At 40.2% G+C, this 19,240-nt stretch overlaps 1 protein-coding gene across 9 annotated transcripts in view; it reads right to left on the bottom strand.

The window, feature by feature from the left end:
- Positions 1 to 19,240, bottom strand: part of TMEM68 (transmembrane protein 68) — a 34,355-nt gene that overhangs the window by 14,008 nt on the left and 1,107 nt on the right. For 5 of the 9 annotated variants that reach the window (XR_009689529.1, XM_061123327.1, XM_061123324.1 and 2 more), the window contains exons 2-4: positions 10,411 to 10,455; positions 9,413 to 9,806; positions 394 to 561 (exon numbers count right to left, since the gene is read on the bottom strand). Coding sequence is in view for 8 of the 9 variants with exons in the window: in XM_061123327.1 (XP_060979310.1) it covers positions 394 to 561; positions 9,413 to 9,737 (493 nt within the window). In the remaining variant the exon portion in view is untranslated. Of the gene's footprint in view, positions 1 to 393; positions 562 to 9,412; positions 9,807 to 10,410; positions 10,456 to 19,240 lie in introns of those variants that run through there. The other 4 variants (XM_061123325.1, XM_061123322.1, XM_061123320.1 and 1 more) reach the window with 2 other exon arrangements.

The following is a 19,240-nucleotide window of genomic DNA, read 5'->3' on the forward strand; positions in this document are numbered from 1 at the left end:
CCACGCAAGTCAAATATGATAAGAGACATAATAGGCTATATAGATTAGGGTTTTTGAGACAATATTATGTTACTATGTAAAGACAAAATATATCCTAGCTAGCTTATTTCACTAATTTTCATTTGCTATCCAACTGACAGTAATCAAACCCTGATTACTGTAGAAGTAAACTCTCAAATCAATACCTCACAGAAAAATTCACCATATGAAAAGTTAACTACCTTCTATACCAAAATATATATTAATTGTTTGGCAAAATTTAAAGTTAATTTTAGGATTTAACTTTGAAAAATAATTACTAAATACTTATTAATAAAGAAAGATACAGACTGTCACATAATTTGGTCGTGTTCATTAAATATTCTTCTATCACCAGCTACAGTGAAAGTTTACCTGGAATTTTAAAGACAAAGTGATCCGCTACTACTCGGCAAGTTCTGCCTTTATGGATAAAAATTTTCGCCATGAAGTAGTAAAAGTCTATGGGAAAAGCTCCATGATAAAAAATGATCAGTGCTGGTCCTTCTTCTGGTATTTTTTCCATCCCATGAACTTCATAACCTGTTAGAAAAACAAAGCACAGACACTTAAAATGTATTTAACATTAGTCTATTTATACTGTCTTCCCTGGTGGCTCAGATGGTAAAGAATCTGCTTGCAACTCAGGAGACCCAGGTTTGATCCATCAGTCAGGAAGATCCCCTGGAGGAGGACATGGCAACCCACTCCAGTATTCTTGCCTAGAGAATCTCATGGACAGAGGAGACTGGCTTGCTACAGTCCATGGGGTCACAAAGTCGGACACAACTTAGTGACTGAACAACAACAAATATATACATACACATCATTCTTCACAAATTCTTCCCATTCTATTCATTCAAAACAAAGATGACTCGATAGGATCTAACTACTACATGTGGAGAAAAAAAATGTGATAAGAGATTTGAACTGAATGTCAAGAAAACCTCTGTCCTGTAGTATGAGTGGGACTAAAGACATGCCAGCCCTCACCTCTCCTCCCACCATTCTGTGCTGTGGGTGGACTGTGGTAAACAGATATAAAAGGTTGAGGTAAGCTCCACACACGTGTCAGTAAAAACTACCCTGTGTGTTTCATCCCAGGAGGTGGGAAATGGCACTGTGCAGGAGAAGGCATGTGATCCTGGCCCTGGTCTAAGACCTGCTTTTGCCTCCCTTCTCCCCATCAGGGAGTTGTTACAGACCAGAGCCTCAGCTGGACCTGGCAAAGACAAAAGGGAGCATCCAGAGGCCACAGCCAAGGGTAATGAGGCCCAAAGAAAAAGGAAGGAAGTCTTCAGTGACTAAAGAGGAGAAGGAAAGCAAGTTCCTGTGGCCAGACTCTCCCACACAGAACTGCTGACCCAAGACTGCAACTCACACGGGAAAGACACCACTGTCCAGAATACAGAAATCTGAAACCACCTGTGTGCTTCTTTCCTTCAGTTTATCCCCGTCAGATTTGCTAAGAAACAAACATTTAAATTATAAAGATTTTGGTGTAAATTTTAAGAGATTCATTTTTAAAGTGGTTTATAATATCTTTGGGCTTCCCAGGTGACTCAGTGGTAAAAAATCCACCTGCCAATGCAGGAGACCTGGGTTTGATCCTTGGGTCAGGAAGATCCCCTGGAGAAAGGAATGGGAACCCACTCCAGTATTCTTGCCTGGGAAATCCTATGGACAGAGGACCCTGGTGGGCTACAGTCCACGGGATCGCAAAAGAGTCGCACATGACTTAGTGACTAAACAACCACATAATATCTTCACCAAACAGATTAAGTGTGGTAACTGATTCTAGTATTGAAGAAATAAATTATTTGGTAATATATCAAATAGACTCAACAGAACGGTTTTAAAAATTTAATATTTCAAAATTGTGTTTCTGTACTTTTTAACATTTCTTCCCAATTACCTAATTTTAGTTCAAATAATTCAATTTACTTAGAATCAGTCACTGAAGTTGCCTTAAGTTAGCAAAAGGATAGATCGTCCCAGCAGACAAACCTTCTAAGAAATAAAGAATACTTCTTTAAGGGATTCTATACAGACTATTCCTTAGCTTCCCCTTTGTTTTCCAGAATAATTTTCTTTTAAAAGAATTGACAATTAATTGAGCTACTTCCATATTACCAAATCACCGGGTTGAAAGCAGAAAAATTCAATTCAGCAGTTCACTATCGACAACTAGAGTTTACCATCATTCCACTAAACCTTAAGCCCCAATATTCAACCGCATTTATCATGAAGCATGGATGTAGTCATACCGCCTCTAGCTCAGAAAGCACCAGCGGATGCTCACACTGGTCAAACACTATCAAGGCCTTTCAGACCCCAAAAAGGCCCATCAAGTGATGTCACATTCTTTCCTGTGTCACATGGACCAGGGTGTCTCCCACCTCCACGCTGCCTACGCGACCGCCTCTAACGGAGCACTTCGGTCACGTGTTCATAGAAATGCTGGGGCCTTTACCTGCTCCTCCCTCGGACTCTATTACCTGGTCACCACGTTCTGTGTGTTTACCTCCACTCTCTAAGTATATCACTCCCTCTCCCCGATGTGGGTTTTGAAGTGCAACCCCGTCTTCTGCCTACAGGACCCTAGTCCTGGAAGGTGATGGGTAGCAGGGCTCAGAGAAAGACGTCACTCTCCAAGACGGCTGTTGCTCCGTCGATCCCTCTGCTGTTCAGGGAGGGGGCCTGGACATATGCACATTTGTGCACATTTCCAGTAGTCTGAGTCCCTTCACCAAGAACAGCCCAGCCCTGTGACGAATGTGGCTCTCTTGTTTTAGGCCGTGAAATGCATACTTACTTACCTCCCCTGATCTGCGCCCTGATCTTAAGAACTTTCCAGATTCTTTGGTTTCCCCCAAAGCTTCACCTGCAGGGATCTATTTACTATGTAATAAATGAGATAACTGCCTACCACTTTGCTCCCCAGGTGGCCTAGTGGTAAAGAATCCCCTTTTCAATGCAAGAGAAACAGGTTCAATCCCCAGGTGGGGAAGATCCCCTGGAGGAGGAAATGGTAACCCACTCCAGTATTCTTGCCTGGAGAATCCCATGAAGAGAGGAGCCTGGCAGGCTACTGTCCATGGGGTTGAAGAGTGGGACATGACCGAAGCGACTGAGCAGGCAAGCATGCGCCATAATTTCAGATAAGGCTAATCTCCTAAAAGATGATCCCTTCTAAATGTGACACCAAAAACCCGTTTTTAAGGCTGTACACCTACACACTATGGTAAAATGACAATACCATCCTTTTGGGTCTTCCTCAGGAAAGCATATGGACCTAAAAAGTACCTACAAAATAAACGCAAACTCCTGGCTGGGCACAGCATTTAATTGCATCACAACTTAATTTCAGTCTACCTTTCCAGGTTCAGCCTTCCACATACTTCTCACCCAAGAATAAGAATGACACCTCTTTTGGTCCTGAGTACATCCTGTGTTTTACTCAGTACCAGGGTGTCTGCATGTTTGAACACAGGTGGTTTCCTACTGTGATTATAATAATGAATCTTAGTTTTTTTTCATGGCACAATATATCTTGGACATCTACTTGATAGACACAGGTAGTGATTTCTTATAGATGATTTTTAAATGGCTATAAAGTATTCCATAATGAATTCCTATCACAGTTCATTGGGCCATTTCCTTATTTAGGGACACTGGACTGTTTGCAGTTTTTCACAAATATTGCTGCAATGAGCATCCATTTATATGCATCCTGTACCTTGTGAGTTTACCACTAGACTGGATACTGAGATAACTGGGTAATAAGGGCAACTGATCATGTGACACACCCATTTTAAATGATAACAGAAGCTACCAAATGGTCCTCCTGACTCGCTGCACTACAGTTCTCTCAGGCACTGAGAGTCCCTGTCTCCACATTCTCACTCTCTAATTTTTGCCAATCTTTTGAGTAAAAATGATATCTTAGCATAAGTTTTAATTTGCACTTTCCTAATTACTAGGGGGCTTGTGAATCTAATTGTTGGCATTTATGTTTAGGTTGTTTTCAGACCACATGTTTAGACCATTTAAATTGGATTTTTTTATTTACTGTTTTTTAAGTTACACTGTAAATGACCTACCCTGATTTGCCCGATCGTTTGACACAACTTTTAGTTATTCTCAATAGCTTTTGTTTTGCATCTCCTTTAAGATCTTCCGTACTTGAAAGTCATCAAGTATTTTCCTGTCTTTTCGTGCTGACCTCTAACACCACTTTTTTTTTTTTTTTAACACCACTTTTATCACTTACTACATTCATGCTTCTAACTTTTTAATCTGTTTGATCTACTTGTGATAATCCTTTCCCTGGACCAACACTGTAATTTTAATCATGATAAATGTTGATGCTTTTGATATGATAGGGGGAAATGCCCTCTTTTATTTCCAATTTGCCCTGGTTATTCCTCTTTACTCTTCTATATGAATTTTAGAAGTTGACAAAAAATCAGTTATATTGAATTAGTAATTGAACTGGGAGTGTGGACACAGAAGGGACATCTATATTACACTGAGACTTTGTATCCACTTCAACTGTTTCGAATTCCATCTTAAAGCATATAGTTTCTCCTTAAAGTTCTTACATGTTTTTTGTTAGATTTAGTCTCAAATAGAATGTTTATTTCCATTTTAAAAATGATTATTGGTAGTATATGATTCTGTGTTTAAGCAAACTTATCAGTACTAGTAAGTGGATTCACTTAGTTCTTTCAGGCCTCTTTTCTCATCTCTTTATTTCCAGGAGCTCCAAGAGAATGTTAAACAGTAGAAGTTGAGAGCAACCTTGTCATATTTCTTACTTATGGTAACTGCTTTCACTTCTCTAATGTGGATCATTTTTTGTTGAATATTTCTGGAACATTCCCCCTTATTAAAGTAGTACTTTTAGTCTTCACTTACTATGTTTCTTTTTTATCATAAGTACTGAATTTTATAAAACTACTTTGAGACTGACCTACAAATCTCCCTTTTGTGTTCTCCTTAGTTTCGATAGCAAAGTTCTCCTATCCTTGTAAAATAACCAGTTTACCTCCACTTTTTCCTACACTCTCACTTTAAGAGGGGCATTATCTGTTCCTTAAAAGTTTAGCCTAACTTGTGGACTCTCAGCCCTTTGTGAAGAAAGGAGGGTATAGACTTTGACTAGTTTAATATTTATTGTATGATTATTGGTCTGCTCTGTTTCTCTCTCCTTCTTAAACCAATTTTGATCATTTCTCTTTTCCTTCAAAAACACTGTGTATTTAATTTTTAAATATAATGGTGTGAGGTGAAGTGAAAGTCGTTCAGTCATGTCTGACTCTTTGCAACCTCATGGACTATACAGTCCACGGAATTCTCCAGGCCAGAATACTGTAGTGGGTAGCCTTTCCCTTCTCCAGGGATCAAACCCAGGTCTCCCACATTGCAGGTGGATTCTTCACCAGCTGAGCCACCTGGGAAGCCCAAGAATCCTGGAGTGGGTAGCCTATCACTTCTCCAGCGGATCTTCCTGACCCAGGAATCGAACCTGGGTCTCCTGCATTGCAGGTGGATTCTGTGAAACAGTTACTCAGTTATTTCCCCACTCATTCTTCAAAACCTTGTTTAAAAGCTACTTCCTCCATGAATAGTGCTTTCACTTCTGTCCCATAGAAACAAGAATGGACACTTATTGGGTATTCACCTGCCAGGCGCCGTATTGGACCCATAGTAATTATATCATATGGTCCTCACAGAATCCCTGCACTGATGAGGAAGCCCAAGGAGGCAAAACCCACATAACCAACTACTCAAGGTCACACCGTAGCGGGGAGAGGGGCGGGGGAGGGCGTCTGTGCCCTTGCCCCTCACCACACCTCCTGCCAGAGGTGTGCCCAGGCTAACCTGCACCTGAGATTGTCAAATGCTTGTGGCCATCCACTCACTGAGTTGTGCAATCACTTTAGTGAGTTACTGTCAGCATTTTTCTTTTTAAATAAGACAGCAGGATAGAACACAAAGCAGATCACATGAAGACAGTCTCTACACACTTGACAAAGTAGATAAACCTGTGTGTATACACCGGGTGGAAGAATGCATTTCTTGCTAACAGCAAGAGTCAAAACCTTGACAGCCTAAAAATGTGCCTTGAAAATACTAGGAATCTTAAACATAGCAGGTGTGTGAAGTTGAACTTAATAATGACCAAGAGGCAAGTGATGTATTTGAGTGCTTTCCAAATTATTGGAGCAAGATGCTCTATAATTATGAGAGCTAACATTTGTTGAATTTTTATTACATAATAGAAATTATTCTAAGTACTTTATATCAAGATCCAATGAATCCTTAAAACAACCCATTTTACAGAAGAGGAAAATGAAGTTCAGAAAAGTTTAGTATCTTGTTTGAAGAGAAAGGTTATTTACATAGCTTTAAAGGAGCTCTTCCAAGACATTTATCAATTAAAAAGTAAAAACTAGCAACTTTGTGGTGGAAAAACCTAGCAGACACTCCCTCAACCATGTGATCAAAGTCACCATCGCTGGTAATAACACACATTAACATTAGGCACCTTGGATACAATGTACTGAGAACTCATCATCAGTGGGATTCTGGTCAAAAATGCACAACTTCAGTCTAATTATGGAGAACATCATACCTAAATTAAGAGACAGTCCACAAAATCACTGAGCAGTACTCTGCAAAAGTGTGAGGGTCATAAAAGATGAAAAACCCGTCTTAAATTGGAGAAGATATGACAACTAAATGCAGGATGGGATCCTGGTAAAAAGGACTCTGGCAGGGAACCTGGTAAGATTCCAGTAACATCTGTAGTTTGGTTGATAGTGTTGTACCACCGTTAATCTGATAACTGTACACACGGTTATGTAAGATGCTAACAAGAGGGAAAGCTGAGTGAAAAACGTCAGGAACTCTGTACTATTTTTGCAACTTTCCTGTAATTCTAAAAATTTTTTTAAATGAAGTTTAAAAAAGTCATAATTGTTGAAACAGGAAGGGAGGAGGAAGAGGGAGAAGGGAGAAAGGGCAAAGGAAGCGAGGTAACCTGCCCGAGGTCACCCAGCTGTGACTGGGAAGAGGCAGGTTTGAGCTCCAGCCAGTGGGCCCAGGCGGCTTTCCCTGTGTCAGACACAGGAGGCGAAGAAACTCTAACCCACCTGAAGGCCACCTGAAGGAGAGCGGGAATGTTCTCTTGAAACCCCAATTTAATTTTCCATAAAAAAACTCTTCTACAATTCTATAAAGCCGTTATCCTTCAATTAAAAAATAAATTTAAATATATATATACATATATGCAAAAAAAAAAATAAAGGAAAAAAAAAAAAAACCCTGCTACCTGTGGTTTAACTTAGAGAACCCATTTAGTGAATAAAATATGTCCATGATTTTAAAAAATAATAGTAAATGTAAAGTAAAAAAGTCAAAATTGCTATAATTTAAAGGCTGTAAGCAACTTGAAGGCAGGGACCTCACTGACAGACTACCTAAAAATGCAGATATTTAAAGAAATATCAGATTCATGTTCCTTGATGTAGTAAAGTCACAGAATGGTTTGCAAAATGCCAGAGCACTTACATAATACACAGTAGAGGGTAAAATTTAAGTTCAAAACAGGAAACACTGGATAGATTCTTATATAAAGATACTTATAGTAACCAATTACAAACAAACGACAGTGTAACAGGTAACTAACTAAATTAGCTATCGGATTTACAGAGTCTATACAGTCATTACAAGTCATGTAAGAAGGCTCAGTGACATTCAGATACTAGTCTGCCACACAAATAAAAAGCAATAATAAAGGGCAATAAACACACCAGAATTCAACGGCATGGCAAATTTTAGGTGACTGCTATTTTCTTCTCCATATTTATTTTTACTTGCCACATTTTCTACAGTGAACATTTTTATTAGTTAAAAACTTCTCTGAAGATTCTTTACAAAGCATAAATTAAAACCGATTTGACATCAATACAAAATCTGAATGTGCACACAAATACCTATTGTGTATGTCACTAAATGAGTGGAGAAAACTGTTTTTAAAAGCATCACTTATCCCAATAAAATACAGTGCTAACTTATCGTAACAGAACATTAAAACAGGGTAAGAAGTAATCTATATTTTTACTTCCTCTGAGCCATAGGGGCATATTTAGAAATATCTCAGAAAAAACAAAGAATAAATACTTCAAAATTATATACTCACTTACAAAATAAGTTCAACACTTGAATTTACAGAAATTAAATCATGTCTCTTGAAATATAAATAAATTCAAATTCCTTACAATATGCGTTATCCTGTAATACGGGAGGTTACAAGTGGGAGGGGGACATAGACTCCCGAGTCCTATAAACCAGGCCACTGCATTTGTCTCACGGCTGTATAGACAATGAACAATAGCCGTCTACACAGATGCAGGCTCTGGTCATGGAACGTGGAGACACCATCCCATGGTGGTGAGTGAACAGCCGCCAGAGGGTGTGAGGGCTGTGCTGACTGGCAAGGGCATTGGTATTAGCAGGTAAATAGTAAATTCACTACGTCAGTAGCATGTGTTTACTGTCTGCATACCTTCTGACGACCACTGCGGGGAGTCCGAGCCGCCAGTCAGGGACAGACCTGCTGCGCAGCACGGGTCAGAGACGCACAGGCCGAGACCCAGAAACCAGGGCTGCATCCTGGCTCTTCTCCCTGGTGTCCTAGCAGCCTTGGACAAATGATAACCTCTCTGCTCTTCAGTTTCCTTATGAGAAAACTGTAAAATGGAGATAATACATGGGCTCCATCTACTGTGTTATAAGAACTGATGCATGTTAAGCATTTGACACCGGATGGCATCGTCAAGTGCTCAAAAATGACTTGCAGGCATATGTAGATTTAAAGTGACAACACATTAGCTTAGTAAGTCACACAATGACTTCTGAAATGAGGCAAACAGAAAATGGGTAAATTTTGGTATACAGATTATATTTAATTTAAAAATATTATTACTTAGTATTTCATTGTTTAAAAATCTCGACACTGGGAAAGTCAAACTTATTTTGAACAAAATGGAAGTAAACACTAAATAATTAAAGCACTTTCAAAACAGTTTTCTATACTGTTCATCTCTTACTTTTAGATGTTAAATATTCATTTTTTAATTTTAGCTTATTGTCATATTCTACACAGCTATATGGTTCTTTGTTTAATGGAAACGAATGTGCTTAGAAGAAAATCACTTTAATAAAGACAATACATGTGCACCACACATGCAAACAGATAACAAGAAACAGTAACTCTCCCCTCCATCATATTTTTCAACATCTCTTCAATTAACCACAGGGACGATGATGGTGTGTCAGTGCACCCACACCAGCAGAAGCCCAGAGCACAAAGCGATCTGCTTACCATGCCAGACAGCCGCGTGTCCGTCCCACAGGGTCGCCACCGTCTTCCTTGCACCATCCCACAGATTATGGGAGTAGGCTTCTCTTAGCACATTCTTCCTCTTATAAATGTGTAAGAAAACAATAGTAAGGTACAGCAGAAAGATGGTGAAGTAAGGGAGTATTAAAAGGAGGAGTGGTGTGAAAACCCACAAGAGGTAGTTTGCAAAATTCCAGTAGTCCTCCAAGTGCTCCACACCAAACCATGCTTCAAGGACGTGGATGAGACAAGTCATGGAGGGCATGGAATCCTGTCCCACACCACAGCTTTGGTTCTTATTGGTCATTTTTCTTTAGGTGGAAACAGCAAATGCAGTCTCTTTCTTCATCGTCATGGCAGGTCTTCAACTCAGCCACTAGAAGAGAAAAATAATCCAGCGTGATTCTCTTCACAGCTGAGACGGTAAATGTTTTGGTCTACGTAAAATATGGTGCAAAGTCGTTTCTTAATAGCAAAAATGAGTCAGTTGTTAACTCTTAACTTCATTGCAGATTTAAATGTGAAAATGGGTATCCTCTGTCCACTTGTGAAGCATGCTGGGCTTAGCTTCTGAAAATAACTCACAAGCTACAGTTACGAGAGGATAACAAAGCCGATGAATGAAACTGCAGCTTGATCTGAATAATTTGACTATATTTTAAGTGGATCATACTGAGCATTTGTATCTTAAACTGAGTTATGTTGAGATAACTATTCTTCACAGAAGAAAACATCAATATCTGATTCAATAAAAGTAACCCAATTCTTTAGGAAGTGATGACATGTGTTTTGGGGTATTATCTTTTACAAGCAGGTTTATAAAAAAGTTCTCTGTTCCTTTTATGTTATACAATAATAAAAATTTATCAGCATAATTTTTATCTTATATGTCACTAAAATTTCTCTTGTATCTTAAATGAGTGAAGAAACAGAGCATACAATTATTTTGTGTCACTCCCTAAAGCATTCACTTAACTTACCAGAAATTAGATAAATATTTTGTCCCAAGCTTCAATGTCTATATCCTGGAAAACAACATATACAAATGGAAGAAAAATATGATTCAAAAAAAGATAATCATTAATACCTAGAGACAGAATTTCCATAAAATAAACAGCAAGAGACATAAACACAATGTGTAACAAACATGCTTCCTGCCCTACACCAGTGTATCACAATTCAAAATTCTACTCGTGCTACCAAAGCTCTTAGTGAAGACCTCTATATACTGTTTTAGCTCTATATGAAATGGTTCCTCTGTTCACGGGCTTTCCCAGGCAAGAATACTGGAGTAGGTGGCCATTTCCTCCTCCAGGGGATCTTCCTGAACCAGGGATCAACCCACATCCCCTGCACTGCAGGCAGATTCTTTACCACTGAGCCACCTAGGAAGCCCCTATACTCTTAAACCCCCTACCTAAGACGTTTTTGAACTCAGAGTTACAGAAAACTGTGCTTCTTTAGAGAAAAAATATGAAGTTAGGATGTGTAACAGGTGATGTCTCTTTTTAGTAACTGCTGGATAAGGTGATGGTCAAACATGATATTTGATGACACAACTGTATTAGCCCTCATGATTACAATCTCCTAAATAAGATTTCCTTCTTCCATTCCTATTTTCTCTGCTTCTGATTCTAAGAGATATTTTATCATTATTCCATACCATGTAACCTTAATGAAAATCATCTCAAATCCTTTGTGGATGAGGCGGGATAGGAAAAAAATGCAAGAAAGAGATGGAGGGAGAGGGAGACAGATGTATGCAAGAGCAGTCATGTGATGTCTTGAAGCCAAGATTATCTTGCTAATAAACCGGCGTGTTGGCAGCACACAAAATCGACTTATTCTCCCAGGGATGGAGGATGTGTCTGATTTCCTGGTAACCAACAGCACTTATCTGTGAGAAATCTGGGCCTGTGGTGGTAAAGAAGGTGGACACAGCACACATTGAGCCCACAATCTGTGTTTTATTTACATCCCATTTTAACCAACCCATCAAAAGAGTCAACCAGAAGGAAATGGCAACCCACTCCAGTATTCTTGCCTGAAGAATTCCACGGACAGAGGAGCCTAGCGTGCTACAGTCCATGGGGTCACAAGGAGTTGGACACAACTGAATGACTAAACATGAACACACACAGAGTCAAACCACTAAAATTTATCAGTGTTTCAGCATTCAGAGTACGTCAAGGCTGTATATTGTCACCCTGCTTATTTAACTTATATGCAGAGTACATCATGAGAAACATTGGGCTGGAAGAAGCACAAGCTGGAATCAACATTGCTGGGAGAAATATCAATAACCTCAGATATGCAGATAACACCACCCTTATGGCAGAAAGAGAAGAGGAACTAAAAAGCCTCTTGATGAAAGTAAAAGAGGAGAGTGAAAAACTTGACTTATGTTAAAGCTTAACATTCAGAAAACTAAGATCATGGCATCTGGTCCCATCACCTCATGAGAAATAGATGGGGAGACAGTAGAAACAGTGTCAGACTTTATTTTTTTGGGCCCCCAAATCACTGCAGATGGTGATTGCAGCCATGAAATTAAAAGACACTTACTCTTGGAAGCAAAGTTATGACCAACCTAGATAGCATATTAAAAAGCAGAGACATTACTTTGCCAACAAAGGTCCATCTGGTCAAGGCTATGGTTTTTCCAGTGGTCATGTATGGATGTGAGAGTTGGACTGTGAAGAAAGCTGATCACCAAAAAATTGATGCTTTTGAACTATGGTGTTGGAGAAGACTCTTTAGAGTCCCTTGGACTACGAGGAGATCCAACCAGTCCCTCCTAAAGGAGATCAGTCCTGGGTGTTCATTGGAAGGACTGATGCTGAAGCTGAAACTCCAGTACTTTGGCCACCTCATGCGAAGAGTTGACTCACTGGAACAGACCCTGATGCTGGGAGGGGTTGGGGGCAGGAGGAGATGGGGACGATAGAGGATGAGATGGTTGGATGGCATCACCGCCTCGATGGACATGGGTTTGAGTAAACTCCAGGAGTTGATGATGGACAGGGAGGCCTGGCGTGCTACGATTCATGGGGTCGCAAAGAGTCAGACACGACTGAGTGACTGAACTGACTGAACTGAGAATTCAGAGTAAAACAACACAGCAAAACTTACTACTTTTTAAAATAAGAGCTTTCCTCACTAGGGTGGCTATCATCAAAGAAAGGAGGAAAATAACAAATGATACTGATGACATGGCAAAATGAGAACCTTTGTACATTGCTAGTCACTGTGGAAATCAGTTTGGCAGTCCTCAAAAAGTTAAAACATAGAGTTACCACTGGACCCAGTAATTCTTATCCTAGGTATACACCCAAGAGAACTGAAAACATATTCACAGAAAAATCTGCATACAGTTGTTGACAGCAGCATTTAGTCATGATAGCCAAAAAAAATGGAAACAACTCAAATGTCCATCAGTTGATGGATAAAAATATGCTATAGCCAGAAAAAAGATTATTCAGGCACAAAAAGAAATAAAGTACTAGTTCATACCACAATATAAGTGAACCCTGAAAACATTATAAGTAAAAAAAAAAAAAAAAAAGTCAGATACTGAAGGCCACATATTACATAATTTCATTTCTATGAAACACCCAGAACAGGTTAATTCACACAGACACAAAGGCTACTGGCTGCCTGGGGCTGGCGGCAGGGCAATGACAAGAGACTGCCAATGGAAACAGAGGTGTCTTTGAGCGACAATAAAAATGTCCTGGATCTGGATGGTAGTGATGGCTGTACGACCTTGTGAATATACTAAAAACCACCGAGTGGCACATTGTAAAAATGGGAATATTATGATGAATTATATCTCAACAGAGAGAGCTTTCGAATAGTTAATACATTAAAATTTATGATAGCCTCTCTAATATGTTAAAAGAAGCTTTCCCAGGCCTGAAAACCAATCATTTTGGTGAGCTGACCCTTACTGCTTAATAGAACTGTCCCAGTAATCTAGTCTCATTTTCAATTTTTAATAGGATTCTAAAATCTCATGGTTTTAAAACCTTTAGTACCTCCCTCTACCCAAATTGGTAATAGAACACTCTCTCTTAGCCCTGGTCACGCTCTGACCTGTCACACATACTTCACACACACAGTAGAGGGGAAGGGACAGTGTACAGGTAGAATCCTGGGGACAGAGGCTACGAGGACCCAGCACGAGATCCATCCACCCCTTAATAGCACCCCGTGTACCACACACAAGAACCTCCTCCACAAATGGTCAACCCTTCGATTTAAAACATTCCAGAACAGAAGACTCAAAAGGTGCCCGTTCCACCTTCAAAGGTCTGTGTCTGTGCCCAGTCATGTCCAACTCTTTGCAACTCCATGAACTGCAGCCCACCAGGCTCTTCTGTTGATGGGATTCTTCAAGAATACTGGAGTGGGTTGCCATTTCCTACTCCAGGGGATATTCCTGACCCAGGGATTGAACTGAACCTGTGTCTCCTACATCTCCTGCATTAGCAGGCAGATTCTTTACCACTGTGTCACCTGCATGAGCAAAGCCCCGAGGACGTGAGGAAGCAAACCACGTGCGCCTTTAAAAGAGAATTCCTGGCTGAAGAAATGGTAAGCACAAGCGATGTGCACTTTGGGGTGGAGGGAGGAACAGATAACCAGGCAGGGTGAGGAAGAGGGGTGGGGTGGGCAGTTGGAAACAGAGAGCACTGTAGAATTTTGTGGGCTAGCTTTTACCTAAGTGAGAGGGAAAAGGTGTCAGAAGGATGAGATTTCCAACTTCGGTTCTCAATGTCAGCTGTGTGGAGAATACGCTGCACAGGGGGCAACAGGACATTACTGCGGTCACCAAGATGAGTCGTGAAGGTGGCAGGACAAGTGTGCAGAGGGAAGGCTATAAGAGATGGTCAACTTCTGCACATATTTTGAGGATAAAGCCAACAGTATGCACTGGTAATGAATGTAGAACACGAATAAGAGGAGAAGTCTGGATGGCCACACGTTTTCAGGAAACGTGGGTGGATACACAGCAGGGCTCGCCTCTTACTGTGGAGCCCAAGACAAGTTACATAATATCTCTCTGCTTCAGTTTCTCCATTTACAAATGAGGATAACAGTATCAACCAAATAAGACTGTCTTGAAGTCCAAGATGGCAGAGTAGAAGAACGTGCACTCATCTTCTCATTCTTCAATGCAAAGAAATAGAGGAAAAGAATAGAATGGTAAAGACTAGAGATTGCTTCAAGAAAATTAGAGATACCAAGGGAACATTTCATGCAAAGATGGGCACAATAAAGGACAGAAATGGTATGGACCTAACAGAAGCAGAAGATATTAAGAAGAGGTGGCAAGAATACACAGAACTATACAAAAAAGATCTTAATGACCCAGATAACCATGATGGTGTGATCACACTCAGGTAGAGCCAGACATCCTGTAATGCAAAGTCAACTGGGCCTTAGGAAGCATCACGATGAACAAAGCTAGTGGAGGTGATGAAATTCCAGCTAAGCTATTTCAAATCCTAAAGGATGATATTGTGAAAGTGCTGCACTCAATATGCCAGCAAATTTGGGAAACTCAGCAGTGGCCACAGGACTGGAAAAGGTCAGTTTTCATTCCAATCCCAAAGAAAAGCAATGCCAAAGAATGCTCAAACTATAGCACAATTGCAGTCATCTCACACGCTAGCAAAATAATGCTCAAAGTTCTCCACGCTAGGCTTCAACAGTATGTGAACAGAGAACTTCCAGATGTTCAAGCTGGATTTAGAAAAGGCAGAGGAAACAGAGACCAAATTGCTGACATCCACTGGACCAAGAGAGTTCTAGAAAACCATCTACTTCTGCTTTATTGACTATGCCAAAGCCTCTGACTGAATGGATCACAACAAACTGTGGAAAATTCTTCAAGAGAGGGGAATACCAGACCACCTGATCTACCTCCAGAGAAATCTGTATGCAAATCAAGAAGCAACAGTTAGAACCCGACATGGAACAACAGACTGGTTCCAAATCAGGAAAGGAGTACGTCAAGGCTGTATATTGTCACCCTACTTATATAACTTATATGCAGAGTACATCATGCAAAATGCAGGGCTGGATGAATCACAAGCTGGAATCAAGATTGCCCAGAGAAATATCAATAACCTCAGATATGCAGATGATACCACCCTTATGGCAGAAAGTGAAGAGGAAGCCTGTTGATGAAAGTGAAAGAGGAGTGGAAAAGCTATTAAAAACCTAGACAGCAGAGACATTACTTTGTGACAAAGGTCTATCTAGTCAAATCTATGGTTTATCCAGTAGTCATATATAGATGTGAGTTGTACCATAAAGAAAGCTGACTGCTGAAGAATTGATTCTTTCGAATTGTGATGTTGGAGAAGATTCTTGAGAGTCTCTTGGACTGCAAGGAGATCCAACCAGTCAATCCTAAAGGAAATCAGTCCTGAATATTAATTGGAAGGACCGATGCTAAAACTGAGGCTCCAATACTTTGGCCACCTGATGAGAATTGACTCATTGGAAAAGACCCCATTGCTGGGAAAGATTGAAGGCAGGAGGAGAAGGGGACGACAGAGGATGAGATGGTTGGATGGCATCACTGACTCGATGGACGTAAGTTTGAGCAAGCTCTGGGAGTTGGCGATGGACAGGGAAGACTGGCATGCTGCAGTCCATGGGGTCCAAAGAGTCAGACACGACTGAGCGACTGAACCGAACTGAACAAGACTGCTATGAGCAAAGCTTAGAAGAGTGCCTTCCACTAGAAAAGCACTAAACAAGCGTGACTATCATCAGCTGGCTTGTAAAAAGAGGGAGTTGCTGGAAGAACAGGTTTAGGCATCCCAGGAAATCCTGCCCATCAGGAATTCAGGTTTGAACACGTCCAAGTTGTACTGGACATCCAAGTGAAGATGTTCAACAGGGAGCTGGACACAGCAGTTTCACAGGAAGGTCAGGGCTAGGGTAATACATCTGGGAGTCAATGACATACAGACCAGTATTGAAAACTGGAAAACTAAAGAATATCCCTCTAGGGAGTGAACATAAAATAAAAAAGCTTCCATGACTGAGCCTTGGGGCCCTCAACATTTTAGAAGCTGGGAAGCCAATGAGCAACTAACATCCTCCTTCCAGGAATAGCATCGTGGACATCAGAGTAAGAAAGGAGGAGTCCTCAATGATGCTGGGAGGTCAAGATGAGAAATGATAAGTGATCCCTGGATTTCACAACACAGAGGCAGTGGCCAGCCCTGTAAGAACAGTTTTGATTCAGTGGGGGATAAAAGGTGAAGTAGGTTCAAGAAAGATTGGGAGGGAATGAACTGGAAATAGCAAATATTCAGAGGAATGCTGTTGCGTAAAGGCACAGAAAAACAGGTTGGTGGGGAATGTGGGTCAAGTTTGTTGTTGTCTCACAGTGAACAAAACTATTGCAGTTTTTAATACCAATGATGATGTGTCAATGGGAGAATGAGAAACGGATGATCAAGAGAGAAGATAATTGCTGGGGCCCAGGCCAGAGAGGATAGAATACAGCATACAAGAAAGAGGATGGCACAAAGAAGACTTACATCACTGATTATGAATTCATGTATTCAATAAACAGTCATCGAGCAAGTATGTAGTTTGTGCTGGGCACTATTCTAAACACAGGAATGTATCAGTAAACAAAATAGATGGTTATATGAGAAAACATATGCAAAAGTACTTAGGATAATATGCCCAGGACATGCTAATCACCTAAGCAATGCTGGCTAACTAAATACAGATAGAGGTGAATTTGTTCATCCAAATCTTTGACAAAAATATGGACCAAGATAAGAGTCCCAAAACCTTTCCAAGAGAACTATGGGAGGAATTTAAATAAAGAGCTTTTGAGTTGACAGAATACTCATATGAAAATGAGAAAATAGCTTTAGATCTCAATGAATACCACCTCTTAATTGTGCAGAAAAGTTAAAAACAGAAAGCCAAGTAGACTTACCCAGTTACTAAACTAATTCAGTGAAAAACTGAGTCAAAATTAAAACCCAGTCCTCCTACTTCCTACTTCGATTTTCATTACACTTTTTAAGTCTCACTCCCTCTCTGACAGAAAGGCTAAAAATATTAACATTGCAATTTCTCTTCCCTCTTCTTCTGCCTGGCCTTTTGCCCCCTCCAATTTACCACAGGCTGTACATGACTCCCTACCACTTTATTTTCATCCAATAAAAGCTATTGAGAGAGGCATTTCCTAGGCAGGTTGATAAGAAGTCTAGGGGTCCCCTAGGAGAGAGGGGTCTGGAATTCTCAAGGAGGAAGTTTTTTCCCTCTAATCCTGTTATCTTAAAACAATAAGGTATCCTGCCTGAGGACAGTCTCTGGATTAAACCTTCTGGCTAATCCTGTTATCTTAAAATGTAAATTATGGGAGTGGGTCTGGTGAGGTCTTTACAACCTGCAGACATTCTTTGGATTCACTGGAGAGTATGTAGCTCCATTGCTAACACTAGCAAGCAGGTACTCTGTCTACCCCCTTCTGATGTCTATGTCAGAAGCTTTCTCTATCTCCTTTATACTTTAATAAAACTTTATTACACAAAAGCTCTGAGTGATCAAGCCTCGTCTCTGGCCCCAGATTGAATTCTTCTCCTCCGGAGGCCAAGAATCCCGGCATCTTTTCGAGGTTCAGCATCAACCTTTCACTATCACTGTTTAAAAGATGTTTTGGAGGAGATTTATTTTAGTTACCAAGATACCAGAGTATTTCCTAAGCCCTACCCCCCAAAAAAACTCTCCAATGACACACAGTCCTACGCATCATATATACTTTCCCATCTGGAATTATGCAACTTGTGAGAAAAAGCTACCAAGTTGAAATATCAGCATGTCGATGTTGCTGATGAAGAACTTTTACAGTAAATGACTTTGTAGATGTTAAAATGAGAATATTTCAAAAACCAGTAAAACAGAGGGCTATTTTGTTTTCTACAAAACCTTCAGGAAATAAATCTATTCTTTTTTTTTATCATTACTAGTACTTTCACCACCATGCATGGTAGCAGATTCATTTCTTATTTTTAGTACAGGAGCCAAATTGCAGATATGTCGAAAATGCCAGTTACAAGAAATACTCACTGAAACACTAACTAATTTTCCCTTTTTCTTTTTGTGTATTTCATAATGGTTTAACAGGGCTCTCACACTCAGTTTCAGTGAATAAGCATTCTACTTCAAACCATCAATAAAGCAGAAGTTCATCTAATATTTCAGTTATGCTATCTGGCAAAATCAACCATCTTATCTTTTGGCTTTCAAGCTTCAGATTTTTAAGTTCTGATCCGAATTCCCTTTCAAGATGTTTTTTCTTTTTCAATCTTAGGGTGTCCCTCGATTCCTAGTTAAAATCTACCACCCTGTTTGATAATTGCTGTTCTACCCTTATTTTTTTAACGGATGTTACACATCCATACTAGTGTATCATTCTGGTAAACTTCTGGTAAACTTCTACTTCCACCAACCAGTAAAAGCAGCCAGAACATGAGGGGCCATTCTAAACCTCCGTATTTTATCTCAGCTCTTACTTATTCTGGGCTTCCCTGGTGGCTCAGTGATAAAAGAATCCGCTTACCAATGCAGGAGACCCAAGAGATGGGGGGTCTATACCTGGGTTGGGAAGATCCCCTGGAGTAGGCAGGAATCCTAAACCAACTTCAGGACCCACAGCACAAACCAAGTCCTAAGTGCTCCACAAGCTTCAAGTATAAACATGCTTCCTGGAGAAAGTTGTGTGGGCGATCTCAACCAAAGCCAAGCACCGCTTTTTTCAAACCC

Source organism: Dama dama, chromosome 21, assembly GCF_033118175.1.
Source record: "Dama dama isolate Ldn47 chromosome 21, ASM3311817v1, whole genome shotgun sequence".
NCBI classification, from domain to species: Eukaryota; Metazoa; Chordata; class Mammalia; order Artiodactyla; family Cervidae; genus Dama; species Dama dama.